General features: G+C 42.2%; 4 protein-coding genes across 13 annotated transcripts in view; 1 reads left to right on the top strand and 3 right to left on the bottom strand.

The window, feature by feature from the left end:
- Positions 1–260: 260 nt before the first annotated feature.
- rnf141 (ring finger protein 141) lies at positions 261–5,795 on the bottom strand. Of its 5 annotated transcripts, none has more exons than XM_081716829.1 (6): positions 5,564–5,795; positions 3,189–3,386; positions 2,424–2,532; positions 1,995–2,197; positions 1,627–1,734; positions 261–1,526 (listed from the first exon to the last, which is right to left on the bottom strand). In XM_081716829.1, exons 2-6 carry the CDS (start codon positions 3,323–3,325, stop codon positions 1,376–1,378), a joined length of 708 nt encoding a protein of 235 aa, XP_081572955.1. In that variant the 5' UTR covers positions 3,326–3,386; positions 5,564–5,795; the 3' UTR covers positions 261–1,375. The 5 variants fall into 5 exon arrangements, with proteins under 5 accessions (XP_081572955.1, XP_081572954.1, XP_026873809.2 ...); XM_081716828.1 differs by having other exon boundaries at positions 5,571–5,794; XM_027018008.3 differs by having other exon boundaries at positions 2,016–2,197; positions 5,571–5,788.
- Positions 5,613–8,161, bottom strand: lyve1b (lymphatic vessel endothelial hyaluronic receptor 1b). 4 transcript variants are annotated; one of them, XM_081716825.1, is made up of 6 exons: positions 7,937–8,161; positions 7,632–7,836; positions 7,238–7,377; positions 6,593–6,982; positions 6,435–6,510; positions 5,613–6,296 (listed from the first exon to the last, which is right to left on the bottom strand). In XM_081716825.1, exons 1-6 carry the CDS (start codon positions 8,136–8,138, stop codon positions 6,164–6,166), a joined length of 1,146 nt encoding a protein of 381 aa, XP_081572951.1. In that variant the 5' UTR covers positions 8,139–8,161; the 3' UTR covers positions 5,613–6,163. The 4 variants fall into 4 exon arrangements, with proteins under 4 accessions (XP_081572951.1, XP_081572953.1, XP_081572950.1 ...); XM_081716827.1 differs by having other exon boundaries at positions 7,632–7,800; positions 7,937–8,160; XM_081716824.1 differs by having other exon boundaries at positions 7,632–7,860; positions 7,937–8,159.
- LOC118241195 (uncharacterized) lies at positions 6,245–13,546 on the top strand. Of its 3 annotated transcripts, none has more exons than XM_081716823.1 (9): positions 6,245–6,333; positions 9,136–10,830; positions 11,092–11,232; positions 11,828–12,028; positions 12,221–12,408; positions 12,491–12,704; positions 12,829–12,882; positions 13,007–13,074; positions 13,170–13,546. In XM_081716823.1, the coding sequence occupies exons 2-9, from the start codon at positions 10,555–10,557 to the stop codon at positions 13,318–13,320; spliced, it is 1,293 nt and encodes a 430-aa protein (XP_081572949.1). In that variant the 5' UTR covers positions 6,245–6,333; positions 9,136–10,554; the 3' UTR covers positions 13,321–13,546. The 3 variants fall into 3 exon arrangements, with proteins under 3 accessions (XP_081572949.1, XP_081572948.1, XP_035381216.2); XM_081716822.1 differs by having other exon boundaries at positions 12,829–12,927; XM_035525323.2 differs by lacking the exon at positions 6,245–6,333 and having other exon boundaries at positions 9,057–10,830; positions 12,829–12,927.
- Positions 13,547–13,598: 52 nt separating this feature from the next.
- eif4g2b (eukaryotic translation initiation factor 4, gamma 2b) overlaps positions 13,599–16,556 on the bottom strand; it is a 77,738-nt gene continuing 74,780 nt past the window's right edge. Inside the window, exons 17-21 of the mRNA XM_081715315.1 lie at positions 15,950–16,208; positions 15,539–15,743; positions 15,191–15,399; positions 14,963–15,084; positions 13,599–14,873 (exon numbers count right to left, since the gene is read on the bottom strand). Coding sequence (XP_081571441.1) covers positions 14,805–14,873; positions 14,963–15,084; positions 15,191–15,399; positions 15,539–15,743; positions 15,950–16,208 — 864 coding nt within the window. The 3' untranslated portion in view covers positions 13,599–14,804. The remainder of the gene's footprint in view (positions 14,874–14,962; positions 15,085–15,190; positions 15,400–15,538; positions 15,744–15,949; positions 16,209–16,556) is intronic.

Genomic DNA, 16,556 nt, shown 5'->3' with positions numbered 1-16,556 from the left:
TGGAGAGCGCAGACTCGATTCCTGCCTTTTTGAACATGCTTTCCTTGACTATGTGTGAAAATTATTGTTTTCTGATAGCGTCCATAGGAATCTGAAAACTTTACAACTGCAAGACAAAATAAATAAATAAAGCATTTTTAAATGAATCAAAAATGCTTCTCTTCTCATTTGGCCATTGAAAATGTATTAATTAATATTGCAATGGTAATTTTTTTAATGGGAATGTAGAAAAAAAAGGACAGTTATGAAAAACACCTGCATGAATTATAAAAGTGATACCTTTATTAATGCAGCTCAATACTGAAACCTGATGGACGGACAGGTTAACAACAAAACAAAAAGTACAGTATAGACTGTCTACTTATACATTTAAAAATTCTAGATTAATAATAGGTTATGATCTCATGTCAAAAAATATAGATCTTGTATATTTATAAGCTAATAATTACTATTAATATCACTGGTCACACAACAAACATGTTCAATCACTTGTGTATTTACAAAATTAACTCACTACTATAAACATTTGAGCAACAAACAATATATAAGGAAACCCTTCACCAACCAGTGACAATCACATTTTTAAATAGAATAATTTCATAGACTAATCAGTTGAGCACAATTTAGATTTTTCTTGATAAAATGCCAGTTCTACACTTCCCTTAGTAACCAGTAAGTGATGCATCGAGTGACGTTTTCCAGAAGCACGACTGCGTTATGATTTGAGCCATATAATCACACTGGTAACCCTGCATGAACAAGACAAATAGTGCTTTATGCATGGTACATAGCAAACGGTAGCACTTCAATTATGCAAGGACACATTTTATAAGTATTATTCAGATACCGTGTGTGTGTGTGTGTGTGTGTGTGTGTGTGTGTGTACACACATATACGGACACTAGTGCTCATTACTTCAAACTCATTTGAGAATTATAAAGACAAGGTGGTATTCCTTTAAATGGAGAATTATCAATGAGTCACAAATTGCACTGTGTTAGTAGAGAACGGAGCCACATCTTAATTTATTTTCCCCTCATTTTAATTCCTCTACATAGCAATTGGCAGATTAAGTGCAATAATGCATTAAACTAAAAAAAAGTGAAAAATGACACAGTGAAACAGTACACAAGAAATCAAAAGTTGAGCAGCTAAATACTGTGATGTCATTTCATAGGCTGAGAAATCAGTAGGTTAAGCACATTAGAAAACACTACATAAATATATGTGGTTATTGCCAGGAATGAATGCAAAAAGGAGAACATAAGAGGATACGCATCACACAATTCATCATTTAAAATAGCCTTTAACAATCAGGAAACCAGTGTAGTAAAGGAAATGTGTGAAATGTGTTTGAATATGACATTTCTGGAGTTTAAGGTCTGTGGGGGTGACCAGCCTCGTCAGCTAGGTTGAGGATGTAGCTGGCCATGTCCTCCTCTGTAGGGGCATCAGACATTACCCAGGATTCATTGGCAGCAGTCACCTGAATACGACAGATGGGGCAGTTTCGACTCTGGCCACTCCTAACACACACACACACACACACACACACACACAGGTGAGGAACACTCTGAACGGGACTTCCTCGTTAATTCAGCGGTTGGACATACTGCAGACACATACCACTTGTCGATGCATTTCTGACAGAAGCTGTGTGCACAGGGCAGGATAAGGTCGGCTTTCCCATCCATGCAGATACAACACTCCTCTTCATCAGTAAGCTGCTTCACCCTGGAACACATTATATTACAGACAGAATATTACAGACAAAAGCAATAACCTACAGAGACAGCAAAATTTGTGGTCGTACAATGACATACATACTTTATAAATGTGTGTTCAACGTATATATATTATTATACTATTCTGCATACTATATTTTTATCTTATTTGCATATTATTATTGTATTATACTATTATGATCATGTGTATAACACCATTACCTATTTGATTAAAACAAGAAGAACTGACACGTATACCGACATGCTCACGTGCAACTGTGCGGGTCCCACCTGCACATCCACATGCTGGCGCGGCAGGAGTCTGCTGTGGGAGGCTGTCCCAACGCGTGCTCAGCTGACCCCTCCCCCGCCAACACTTCCGCAGCCTGGCTGGTGATGTCCTTGTAAAGCTGGATGAACTGGTATAGGTTCATGATGCGCGAGGCCTCTACCATACCGTCCTCTTTATTGATCTGCAGAGAGACGCGGAGTTTGACGCGCGCCGTCATGTCCGATACACGTGCACGCGTGAAGTTCCGCTTCAGCGGCACAAACGCAGCGGTGCGATGAGATATGTCCCATTTCAAACTTTACATTATGAACACGGATCACATTTCAAATCTCATTAGTTTCCCTTTTTGCATGAAGCACTGAATTTTTAAAAATAAAATTGCACGTTGAATTCCAAAGTAATAGTACCTTCGTGCACACGACCCTCACTACCACCTTCCACAGCGCAGAAGTGTCGGATCCCGGCTGCACCTCAAATAGGAGATGCTTCTGTTGGCCAGCCGCCAGCCTGGCAGTGCTGGTGTAAATAAAACAACGATGACAAAAGATTGAAAAAAGAAGCGGTAATGTTTAGAATTATAAATGTTTATTGTGTTAACATTTCTCTTTGTGCAAAAATACCTATATAATATATAAAATAGCCTCAGTTTCGTACTTAAAATTTGGATGCATTTGTATCTACATGAAATGGACCAAAATATTATTTGGTGGATGTGTTACTATATACCACGATTCTGATATATTAAATACACGGATATGCCCTTGATGTGATGTTTTTAAAAACTGGCCTGCAGTACTTTGAGCAAAATGAATCGTGTTTGCTGGGTCATCAGAAACAGAGAGCAGACATCTGGAATGCTGGGAGTTATCAGGAGGGTCACAACACACAGCAGAAAATATTCTGATTTATTAGAGGGTGAATTTTTATATTTCAGCCTTGTGAAATATGTCACGTATTGCAAAGACCATTATATAAGAGCTAGTTCTGAACAAGTCATTTGATTGGACAAGAGACAGTCCATCAGTATATAGACTACAACAGCAGTGCAACTTTGAACTACAAACGCATCACTTGACTTTACCGGTGTGAGATGTCTACATGTGACCTAACAAATTTAACACCACTTTCGAGACTATATAATCTTATTCTTAACCTTAGCAATGGCAGCTTACACCTCATTAAGCTCTGCGACCCGGCCCAAGAACTCATCGTAAGTTAGGTAGCCACTGTCCCGAACGAGTCCCGCATGTTTGATGAGCTTCTCAGGCAGTTTGCTCATCACTGCCTGGCCAGAAATCTGCTGGCCCATCTCAACTCCACACAGAGGACTGGACCAAGAGAATACCAGACCTCATTCAGTGATCAAGGACCTGAAAAACAGAAGGAAAGAAAGACAAATAAAGCTGATTGCAGGGAGTAACATGCAGTGTAGTAAAACGCTGTAGGCAAGGGTTCCAGAGAAACAGGATGTTTAGGATGGACAGAGGTCCTTCAACTGCCGTTCAAGCAAAGTGCTTCTATAAAATTATACACACAAACTTAAACCTACGGACATGTGAAATGAATAACATTGATTGTCTTGTTACAATGGAACCAATCGCATCAAGCGGTGTGATATATTAAGCAGCAAGTGAAGGTGATGTGTTGGAAGCAGGAAAAATGGGTAAGTGTCAAGATCTGAGTGATTCTGACAAGGACCAAATTCTGATGGCGGGACGATTGGGTCAGAGCATCTCCAAAATTGCAGGCCCTGTGGGGTGTCCCTGCTATGCAGTGGTTAGTACCTGCCAAAAATGGTCCAAGGAGGAACAACTGGTGGACTGGCGACAGAGTCTGGAGTGGCTCATTGGTGCACATGGGGAGCGAAGGCAAGCAGGTCTGGTCCGATCCCACTGGAGAATTACCGCAGTACAAACTGCTGAAAAGTGGCGGGCTTGGACAAAGGTGTCAACACAGAGGGCATCCGAGCCTGCTGCATACGGAGCTGTATAGCCGCAGACTGGTCAGCGTGCCAGTGCTGACCCTGCCCATTACCGAAAGCACTGACTGTTTTTTCTTTTTAATCGTGTGGATGGCGGAGGCATGCGAGTTGCGTACTTGAACAGATGGCACCAGGATTGGATGGTGAAGAAAGAAAGCAAGCAGAGGCAGTGTGATGGTCTGGGCAACATTCTGCTGGGAAACCTTGGGTCTTGGCATTCATGTGGATTCTACTTTGACACGTGTAACCTGCCTAAACATTGTGGAAGACCAAGCACACTTCTTCATGGCAACGGTATTCCCAAATGGTAGTCGCATCTTTCAGAAGGATAATGCTTCTTGCCACACTGCACAAATTGTTCAGGAAAGGTTTGAGGAACATGACAGAGTTCAAGACCTCCAAAGCCCCCAGATCTCAAACCTATCAAGCATCTCTGGGATGTGCTGGAAAAACACTATTCTGATACATGGAGGTTCTACCTCTCCACTCGCAGGACTTAAAGAATCTGCTTTTAATGTCTTAAAGCCAGTTACCACAAGACATCTTCAGAGGTCCTATGGGGTACATTCCAAAACTGTGCAGAGCTGCTGTGGTGGAAGAAATGGAACCTATGCAACGTTAGGTGGGTTAACACCATGACTGATCAGTCTGTGCATGCATGCATGTGCACATGCATATATGAAACTATCATTTTCAGAGATTTTTATGCTGTGCAAGCAAAGTGCTTCAATGCATTTTGACAATGTTTACACCTTTTAGTGCGGTACACTGCAGTAAAGTTACTCACCTGGAATCTGTCAGTGTGATTAATATATATATATATATATATACATACACACACACACACACACACACACATACAGTTGGTATAGTAATACAAGCAAAGTATATAATTCACTTACATATTCGCCAACATTCTTGAAGTGGTTAAACAATGGTGTAAACAATATGAGGAATAAAGTTCTCATTTGATAGAATTCCAAATGAAATGCAGCTGATCTCATTTGAGTGAACTTTACATGACACTTGGAATATAGCTGGTGAAATTATTTATTTATGAATTGTTGACATTTTCAAGTTGAATACATGTATTCTGTGCACTCGCATACCCCACATATATACAGCATTAAGATAACACTACTTGAGACCATAAATAGCTTATGCGGGCTTTTTTGTTTTGTTTTTGAAAAACAGCTTTTGTTTTGGAAGAAAAGTCAGCTGGGGTATGACTACACTTACGTAATTTTATTTATATTTTTTTTTTACCATTTTGCACATACTGACTCTTGTCTCGCCCTAAACTCAAACATTTGCTGTGTGGCTAGAAAAGAAAGTAATTCTCACTGTAGTATTGACCTTAATAAGACAGATTTCCCACGTCAGTGTTTCAATATTACGCCAGCATCAACACTGTGTGTTATTAGCAAGCTAGCTAACTAAGCCAGACTCTGAATGCGGACTGTTTATAAGATATAACGTTAACTAGGCAGCTTATCTAACCTATATATCCGAGCTAAAAGTAAAGTGATTATTCGCGGTACAGCGAGAATAACACATTTAAAGAACCTCTTACCTCAGCAGGCCAGCCGCATAGCTCAGCGCAGGAGATAGGATATTCAACTTAAAACGACACAAAACTGGAGCGATTCGCTAAATAAAAGTACCGAAAGGACTGCAGGACGGCACATAGCCCACAGAGGAAACACATAAATTACTTCAGATGTGTCGACATCTGGTTTATCTCGGTGAACTGTCGAGACTAACTCCCTCTCTCCAAGAAGGCGCTGTGACGAGCTAGCCAGCAAGCTAACGGCTAATACCTAGTGTCGCTGCTTTATCGACAGCGAACGCGACGCGCACTGATGAGGTTTATTTACTCGTGGCGAATAATCGAGTGCAGTGATTTTAGGGAGGCGTACGGTGCACAGGTGTGTTAAAATACATGTTTATTGTCTACGAGTTTCAGACACGCTTTTCTACTACAACTGTTATTTGTAATCTGAAAACTAAACAGCTGTAAACAGTTACTTATTAAGCCTGGAAACATGTAAAAAGTTATCAAACTATAACTAATAACTAATTGATACGCTGCCTGAGATTTACAGTCTTTACACTTCCAGAAGAACTAATGATAAACAGAAAGCTTGCTGAGGGAGCACACTGTTATCAGGGCGATTCTTCTGCTTGGAGAATCATCTGGTCTGAGTAGATGTGCGCTTGGTTAGAATATTGCAAGTCTGCGCGCTTCCACATTTCAGTCTCAGTCATGTCCTTGTGGATTCTGACCCACGGTCGTTTCCTGAAAAGAGAAAGGGCACGCAGTGAAAACCAAACGGGTACGAAAATCTTGCGGTTTACTTTTTAATCGCGTTGTTCACGAAGGTGACTATGAAAATGAATGATATTCTGCCCCGTGTTGAAGATGTTTTAAACGTACGTCTTGAAATAGCAAATTCCACTTGCTGTTGCCATCAGGAGAATGACAGCGATGGTGACGCACGCTATAGGAACCTCTGAAAGGAATGGGGAATAAATGGTCACGCAATACATCAAACCATAGATTCTAATAATGTGTACATTTAGCTTGAGCTCAACCTCCAAAGACTGATCTTGGTGGAGGTGGGAGGTGTGTAGGATCCTTTGTTTTACTGTGTGAAGAGGTCAAAGAGGAAGTGTGGGTGAAGGGGTGAGAGGAAAGAACTGTGGAAGAGATGGTCATAGAAGAGGAAGAGCGCTGGTGGACAGTGTGAGGACGTGATGGAGGACTTCGTGTAGGTAGAGAGCTGAAAGCAGGAAGGAGGAATGTGGAGGTTGTAGGGGTAGTGAACGCAGGGGAAAAGCTCAGGGCAGATTGGGAGGGAGGGAGGAAGTTTTTGTTAAGTGGGGTAGACACAATGAGTGATGGGGTGGTTGTTTTAGCTCGAGGGCTCTTGGCAGTTGGGTCTGTCGTTTTTGGAATGTTGACTTCCACTGTTGCGGTTTGACCTGTGAGATAAACACATACATCAGAAAAGCAGGAGAGTTGTAGTGTATCCTTCACGTTGAGATTTCCAGAATTAAAGCACTACACCATTCTCTTAGGAAAATGGCCTGCAAGGACACCTTGTTTGTCAAAAATACATGTTTTAATGTTTTAAATCTCTTACTTCATACATATTTCAGATACTTCATTAAATTCATTTTACATTAGCCACATACTACTATTATTACAAATATTAATAATAAAAATAATAATAATACCTGTTAAACTGAAGCAAAAAACATCAAATGACGTATTGGGAGAAGCAGCCCAAGTAATAACTCCAACCTTGTTCTGACCACACTTTTCATTTTTTTCAGTGCGAGGAATGACAGCAATTTGCTCCTTAACCCAACCATACCTGCAATGCACAAATATAAATATTATACCATTATTCATGATGTAATTCATGTTATCTTTGATCATTTGTAGCATTTATAGTTATTTTTTTAAAATAAATATACTAGTGCATAGCATTCTGCTTTACAAGGGGCTTCAGTCATTGTTTAAATATTTTTAAATTCAGTTAAAATTCAGTTTTCAATTTTAAAAGAACCATAATCTTTGTTCCGTTAGCTAAATCTTCCCGTTGTGCATTGCCGTTCCCAGGATTACCTGCATGTCTGTAAGCCGTTGTGGTTCGCCAGCTGAACTTCAGCTCTGGTCGCTATGTGAGCACTGAGAGACTCGCACACTTCTCTTGCTATAGTGGCATTGAAGCTATATTTTTTGTTCTTGGGCATTGCTATAAATACTCCAGAGGTGCTGCCATTTTCTGGATAAACTGTACGTGAATGCAAAATAGAAAATCCTGCAGCAGCTTTAGTGAACAAAAAATAACAAGCTAAGTCGTAATATTATTTAAGACTCCCAGTTGTTACTTAATTTTATTTTAGAATCTTGATGTGCTAAGGTCTTACCTTGGATCTGGCTGGGATCTAGACTCACTGTGTACAGGACCAGAGAGAGTAAAGAACACAAATCCAAACACACAATAGACATCATTGTGTCTACACTGAATCTGTCTTCTGCACAGTCAGTGCTAGTATAGATATTGACCCAGTGAAACGGGAAACGGGAGACTGAGGATGGTCTGTTAAGAGACCTTTTTTGTTGAGGCATATACCCGGAGGGCAAAGGTGTACACCCAAGCCCCATTTGTGCATTTGTGTATTGTCATTTTGGCCAGTCAGGGGCCATTCTGCACACGCGTTCAGGATGACATTTCATCGCACATTCCTTCTCACTCGTGTTTCCCTTACTCCCTCCACGTATATGTTTTGTTGTTTGTTTGTTTGTCTTACACTGCTAATACTTTGAGCTCACTTTAAAAAACAAAACATCAGATGGCCTCAGTAAATTAAGACTAGGGTTTGCTTCCTTGAAGCTGATAAAAACGCGTCTGTTACAGCAAAGTTCTGAAATATCTGTGGAGTATTTGGAGCAGGTGCTAAATGTGCTAAATGTGAAAAGCAGGCGTGTTTTTTTTGTGTGTGGGGGGGTGTTGCACTTCAGTATATGTGCACAAGGGAGAAAACCTTGATAAAACAAATGAACAAAAAACTTTTTTTCTGGCCTGTTTTCATCCTTCTCATCATTCTCAGTAACACTACTGGTAACACATATATATATATGTGTGTGTGTGTGTGTGTATATATATATTACACACACACATATATATGTCTGTATATATATATATATATATATATATATATATATATATATATATATATATATATATATAACACACACATATGTCTGTATATGTGTGTGTGTGTGTATATATATATATTACACACACACATATATGTCTGTATATATATATATATATATATATATATATATATATATATATATAACACACACATATGTCTGTATATATATATATTATATATATATATATATATATATATATATATATATATATATATATATATATATATATATATATAATTATTTTATTTATTTTTTTTTTTGCTGTTGCTCACTTGAATGAAGCCATGGCTTGTTAGTGGAGGAGGAGTCTCCTCAACAAATAATTGAAATATATTTTCCATACATCCTTACAACTCTGTTTAAATTCAGTCTACATTCAATTTATATGTTTTAAAATCTATAGTTACTGCAGAGTGTAAGATGCTACAGCCCGCAGACGCCACAAGGGGATGCTACAAGCTGAGTCAACGCCCTTTCCCTTGGTTAATGGAGAAGTGAGATGATTTCCTTGTTTTGCTACCATCCCAATTGCTTTTTCTAATGTTGTGTGTTCCTTACATTCCCCAGGGGAAGCTCCTGTCCTTGAGTGATGCTGAGTTTTATTAGCTTAGTCACAAGTATCGTTAACAGAAGACCTGCCTGCCTGCACATAGTACTGTCTTAAAAAAGAAAAGCTTTTATCTGTGGCATTCCTCATCATCTCGTGTGAATGCTACAGACACACAACAAAAAGCCAGTCGGCATGTGATGCAGGGAAAACTACTGTCTGATGTAGTTTTTAACAAGACCATAGCTCGCAATCCACCACGAATGGAAAAAAACCCAATAAATGCTGTTCCCTTGCACAGCTGGTGGATGTTAGCGTCTCAATCTGTAATCACAACAGGAAAATGTTCCATTTTATGTTTGTAGGGAGAACCCATAGGAAACTGTTTGCAATGGCTGTTGCATGCAATTCAGATTTTTTAATTGACTTTTATGCTTTTACAAATTAAACATATTGCACATGGGTCTTTTGGAGCTTAGCAATGTAATGTATGTTGTAAGTGCGTGTTTCCTTTGTACAATGACAGATGTTCCATTTTCTTGATTACTGAACACTTCCCTGTTGAGGTTTGGTCTTTTAACCGCGGTCGAGAAACAGCAGAGTCTCACACACACTTAACCGGGCCAGTGGGACACTGTCTGGTGCACTTGAATAATACATTGGGGAGAGTGAAGGGTTTGAGTTTCTGAGCCCGCTCTACGCAGGAAGGGGAAGCAGTCTCTGGTTCTGGTGACGTTTCCGATACCTTGGGGCCATCATGGCTAATCAGATACAGACCCTCCTGGACCTTTGGAGAAATTACCCACAGTGACTTGTGGTTTAAAGTCGCTGTTCCTTTGAGGCTGCTGTGGTGTGTTCCTCATATTAGTCAAAAAATGTTCTCAAACATTTAGACATTCTGGCCTTTCACTGGAATATGGAACAATGAAAAACACCAATGTAAATGCTCATGTACCTTAGATATACGGTCAGCTCTAAAATACAGTGCCAGTGTTATTATATCCCAGACCATTTGCAGCACACTAGAGGTCAGTATCGATAATTCCTTAAAAGCAGGCATGAGCTTTGTTTCAGCCTCTTTGCAAGCATAGTGTTTCTGCTCCTGGTGAAGAGGTATCAGGTGGCATCATAAATTATTACCTTGAGCTACCAGAGTGAGTCTTTGTATGCTGGACTGCACTGAGCGGTCTCAGCTGTAGGAGTGCGGTCAGCTTGTCTTAAACCAAGCCTTCAAAGCTGAAGACCCGGTCTACACGTCCAACACTGGACAGCAGCATGGCCCTACGGCCTACCTCTCACGGTGACCTTCAGGCCCTGTCCCTGTCCAAGTCTCCTGCTTCGGACAGCGGCACGTACAGGTCACACTCGGGCAGCAGCCACAGCGTGGGCGGCCGTTTTGGGAAGGAGAGCGTGGAGGTGAAGGAGGCATCCAGGCAGGCGCACCCGCTTCGCAGGCCCGTGAGAGCGGTTCGGCCCGTGAGCGCGCTGGGGGCCGGCGGCTCCTACCTCCAGATCAACCACCTGCAAGGCGAGCTGGTGCGCAAGAGGAAGGTGAGAACAGCCGAACACAGAAAAGTGCAGACACAGCACACTTGCTGCTTCCAGGGGACTTGTGTCCATGCAGTTTTATATGCTGTGTGAAGTAATATTTGTGTGTGTCTCACCTGTACTTACATGAGTTGTCATGTGTTTGGCAAAACACTGTATTAAATTCCCGTATGGATATCGCCTGGGTTAATGGGGTTGTGTGGGTAATATTTCCAACTAGTTCCCTTGTTCTGGTGTGCACTGGGTCAGTAACTGTGTCACTAGGAATGTGAGGACCTAAAGAAAGAAAACAAGTATCTCTCCAACGAAATTCATATGGAGAGGATCATGATGAGAACAGAGAATGAGCTCACTATGCGGAACCTCAGGAACCTCAACCAGGAGCTCCAGGCCCACGTTAAAGAGGTAAATTCAGCCCTATGTTCACACACTTTTAACAGTCATGTTGCTAATATCAGTACACCTACTCTACAGCTATAGCTAATTGGTTGCCATAGTACAGCAGTTTACTGTAACTCATGTGTTCTGAACTGTACAGGGTGTTAACTTTTACTGGCCTGTTTCATGACAGACCTGTCTTTGAACACATGGTTTTTAATGCAGAATAACACCATTAATTTAATACTGTAAATGCACTGGCGGGGGGTTGATGGGACGGACAGACACACGAACACACTTCATTCAAACCTCATAATTAAAACAAAGCGACATACATTCACATGTACACATGCATAAAATATTCAGTCATAACCTGTAAATAAATAAATAATGAAAAAAAAAGAGCATAGCACTGGAACCCGACACAGCTGTGCAGAGGACGTTCCATCAGTCAGTTTACTTTCAAGTACACAGAAACGAATAAAAACAAGGACCAGTTGCTCAAATGTGCAGGTGCAGAATAGGTGTATATATAATAAATGCCAAATACATGGGTTTTGCTCAAGTCCTATAGTGCAGACAGCTTTATTCCCTGGATCTTAGCGTGGACTGGTGTGCTTAGCTGAAACAGAAGCTGCACCTGAGCCAGCAGAGGGCGGTGCTTTGCTCCAGGACAGCAGAGGAGGCCAACGCAGCCCGGGGGGAGGCCGAGAGGAGCCGGACGCTGTCAGAGGCTCGGGCGATTGAGAGCAGGCAAGAGAGGGATCGGGTCCTGGCAGAAAAAACACGGCTCGGTGAGGAGCTACAGCATCTGAACAAGGAGGTATACCTGCTCATGCCTTGCAGTTAGGTTTACACTGCGAAGACATCTACCTGTACCTTCCTCCTCTGCATTGGTGACAAATGGGTGTGAAATCCAGCACAAGCTCTTCATGGCTCTTTAGACAGTGGAGATGTTTCAGAGTGAGTGGACAGCTATGTGAGTTTGTAATAGCAGTGAACCTTCCTCTCACAGCATGCAAACGTGCAGCTAAACCTGGCACAGAGTGAGAAGAATTATTTTGAGACCATGCTGAAGCTGGAGAAGGTGTCTGGAGAGAAGCAGGTTCTACTGGTGGAGAACAAGGGTTTGGAGGAGGAGAGGCGCACACTGCGGCACAGACTGAAGCAGCTGACAGAGGAGAACGCAAAAATCAAAGAAAAGTAGAAAAAATAAAACGCTCCATACAGAATCATCATTTCATACGGACATGTCGTAGACCTGAACTAAGGGCTGTGTCTGTAGGGAGGCAGACTGGAGACGCAGGACAGAGGCAGCGGAGGAGCAGAGCAAAAAGGCCAGCGGGGAGGCGCAGCAGGCAGAGCAGGAGCGCAGGATGGCGGACAGAGAGAGGGAAGAACGCTTCAGCGAGTGCCTCAGCTGGCGGGAAAAGCACCAGGCCCTGTCAGACGTGCTCAGGGCGCAGGAGGACCTCAAATCCCAGAGGCAGAACAAAGCGGTAAGTCTCACTCACGCAACACAAACTGGACTCTGCTCCACTTGTGAACTGTAGTACATTTATAGTTTTGTAGATGAACAACCAACTGCACACCAATTAAATTTTTTGCTTTCCCCTCCTCCAGTGTCAAGCAAACATAAAGAGTTACTTCCTCTGCATGACAGAAAGTGACCAGAAGGTTAAGATCTTGAAAAACCAAGATGGAACACCAAGAAACTTCACAGTAGGGTCTTGGTTATATTGTTGTCTTCAAACTAAATTATACAGCATACTAATCAGTCTGTGTGTCTTTCATGTGTTAGGAGGGAGACCCTGTATACATTTCCACCGTTGAAGTGGACGGTGAGGATTCAGACAGGGTTTCAGGAAGGTACAGCACTGTAGCATCACCTGTTCAGTTTCACTCTTAAAGCTCAACAGATGATGAATCACTTTACTGAACGCTGAATGAGTGCTTCCTTTCAGGACTATACTAAGGGTAGCAGCCCCTAAAGTGGGAAGAGACACAGGACCCACGCACTTCAGTGAACTGAGAGCACATCCTCCAGACAACAGCCCCGCGAGAAGAAGCCGCAAGGTAGTGGAATACTTCTGGATCCCCACTGACGACGAATAACCACAGACAAACTTCCGTGTTCTCCTTGGCAGTGAGACTTTGAAGTAAAAGTGATTTGCAGCACACTAGATGGTTATATGACAGTGTTCAAACTTATGAGAATTTTATTTTAAAGCCACCTGTAGCAGATGACGTAACTGGTCTAACCTACAGCATACAAACTGATGGCACTTTTGATTTCACATCTCTATTCACTTCTTCATACAAAACCGTATAGTTACACAGACAGCCATCATAAAGACCATCACACATGCAGACCTGTAATGAAGAGGAGAACATTTTTTGGTAATTGTGTTTACCTTTACTGAGCTGACAGTGGTGCGAGATACAAAGCTCTACAACAGCCTACACATGACATGACATGACTGAGCCCTTTACATTCAAGCAGACCGACAGGCACCAACCACCTTGGAGAATATAATGGAGTTGACATCCTTGCAAATAAATTTAAAACACTTGTCAATAAGAGGTAATCTCTGCATTGCTTTCTGACAAGGGCAAAAGCCTTTTACTTTCTCTGACTACTGACGAGCAGCGGAGGGAGGATATTCTTTTATGCATTCATTAAATAACTTCATCCCCTTGGTTGGTTACTAAAATGAAAGCGTTCACTTTGTTGGCTTTTCAGGTTTAGCAGAAGCAGACTCATGGGGCCCCAGAGGGCCACATTACAACTGCTGTCACTATGCAGTCATACAGGTGATGAGTAGCGTCTTTGGCTGCCACGGCCACGTTCCTGTTCCTTCGTTTCCGTCAATCAAAAGTTAATTGCAAAAACCGTGTTATTCGCTAAAGGTGTCAAACAAGATTATTCTAAATGACAGCAGTATTGTCAAGATCTTAGACTTTTGACATTAATGTGATTAAAAACCTCTTTACAACAAAAAAGCCATTCAGTTTGTAGAAAGACAACTGCTAAAATTTTACAGCAAAGGAACAAAAACAAAACAACAAAAAACAGTCATTGGATATTCCACACTGTGAATGCAGAGGGATGAACACACTGCAATTTCACAATTTTTCACAATCCACAACAGGATTACAAAAAAGGTCTCTACTGCACTGCCCAAGTCAAATGGCCCTCAACCACACTCGGTTTTGCTACTCTGTTAAACATCCACCCACCTCCATTCATTGATCAAAACATTTGTTAAAAAGACACCTAATTGTATTAGACAAATTATAAGCCAAAAATCACAGCAGCATTTATTTCTGCGCTAACAAAATTAACAGCAAAATTCGAGTTTATTGATCAAGTGAGCCATTTCTACCCCTCCTACTGAAGCCAAAACAGACAACTATTAAAGCAACCATTGTAAGTGAAGTAGCCTACAATTCTAACATTTCATAATGTGTTTTTTCATGATGCATCACTGGTCCAGCAGCTCTTGGTGCTGTGGTGGAGACTGAGCGTTATTGTGGAGGGAGATCACTGTGTCGTGTAGGAGAGGATCACCCTGCACCGGGAGGCTCTGGATAGTTCCTCAGTCGGCCTCCTCTTCCTCTGACTCTTCTTCTTCAGCTGTCTCCAGCCAGGTCAACCACTGGTTCACCTGAGAGGAGGAGTCACACAAATACAGTTTTGTTTAAAGAAGTAAAAGAATAAATCATAATTACACAGCTAACCACCCCTAACAGTTACCTGGAATAAGGCCTTTCCTTTTCCTGGGAATTCTTGGGTGATATCTTCTTTCCAAGCAAGGAAGGCATCTTCTTCAATGATCTCCATGTCATAAAAGTTGACAAAATAGCGCAGCAACATGCCTGAGCGGGATGGGTGAATGGATGAAGAGAGATACGGGTTCTGGTCGCAGCTCCACAATAAGACGACGCGGCAGTGGCGAGGAGAGGTGCGAGCGAAGACCCTTACCTTTGGGGAAGCCATAGGTGTTGCAGTGCACCTGGAGGGCATAGAGTGCGCTGACCTGCAAGTCCGTGTGGTCGTGGAGGAACTTCTGCATGACGGGTTTGAAGGCCAGCAAGAGCTGCTTCTCCTGCTCCAGCTGGTCTTTGGTGGGGGCACAGAGGTGTTCATCCCCCTCGCACATACACAGCTCGGATGAGATGTACTGCAGGAAGCTGGGAGGACGACACATGTATACGTATACAAACGCGCTCAAACATTCTTATTAAATTCATCTAAGTGTCGTCTACATTTTTTTGTACACAGTGGTATGTAAAATAAAGAATTTATTAGTTACATAGGTTTTATACACACCTGGTCACAAGAATGTTAACGAAGCCCTTGTCTGTGTGGAGTTTGGGCGAGATGTTATCCTTAATCCACTTGTAGATGGTCTGGGGGGCAGGATCTGCTTCTATTTGCTTCAGTAGCTCCTTCTCCAGCTTCAGCAGGGGGAAGAGGAAGCTCAGGCCCTTTCCCTCCAAAATCTCCAACATGCGGTCTTTGTTCTGGTCAATTTCTACACCACACACACAGTCAGTAGGATTGTCATGAACACAAAGAGCCAGGCAAAAATTGCGTCCCTTTCCGACTCCAATTGCACAAGAGTGAGCTGCAATGCAACACATTTAAGGAGCCAACTCATAACTTTAAATCAGACAACGGTCACATGTAACAGACGCTCGCGCCAAGTGGTGTGTTGGTCAGCGAAGTGTGGCTACGCACCTGGCAGCATCTTCTGCATGTTGATGGCGCTCTGCTGGAACAGCTCGGTGAGCCACTCGCGCCCCTTCAGTTTGCATGCCTGCTGCAGACACAGCAGGAACAGGGGGAAGTGGGTGCCGTTCTCCAGAGGGTGCGCCAGCTCTGCCACGCTCACCAGCTCCGCGATGACAGCCCGGGCTGCAAACTGTGCCAGGTACGACTTCACCAGAGGGATGTCCTGCTCGATCTTAGGACACTGGTCCAGCACACTCAGCAGAGCCTGGACCAGGAGACGGGAGAGAAGCGGCAGCTCAGCTACACATGCCCAAACTTCTACCTCCAATACACTGAATCTACATGTGTGAACCATTAAACATTAGCAGTCAAGTTCAAATTTTAAAAGGTTTCCTAAAATTGTTCACTAGTGACAAGCGTGTAGCGACACGACATCTCTCAGTTTAAAAGTTCTAATTGCAAATTAAAAAAGTTAAGATGTGCAACTTTGAATTTTCAAACTTTGGAAGTTGCAGCTATTTTTTCTTCATTATTAGAGAAAGTAGATGACGAGACTCTTATGATGTACCACAATGGTTACCATACCTGAAATTACACAACTTGAAAAATATTA

Source organism: Electrophorus electricus, chromosome 6 (genome assembly GCF_041902795.1).
Source record: "Electrophorus electricus isolate QZ-2024a chromosome 6, ASM4190279v1, whole genome shotgun sequence".
NCBI classification, from domain to species: Eukaryota; Metazoa; Chordata; class Actinopteri; order Gymnotiformes; family Gymnotidae; genus Electrophorus; species Electrophorus electricus.
Note: the sequence above shows the minus strand (reverse complement) of the source record. Positions and strands in the feature narration are given on the sequence as shown.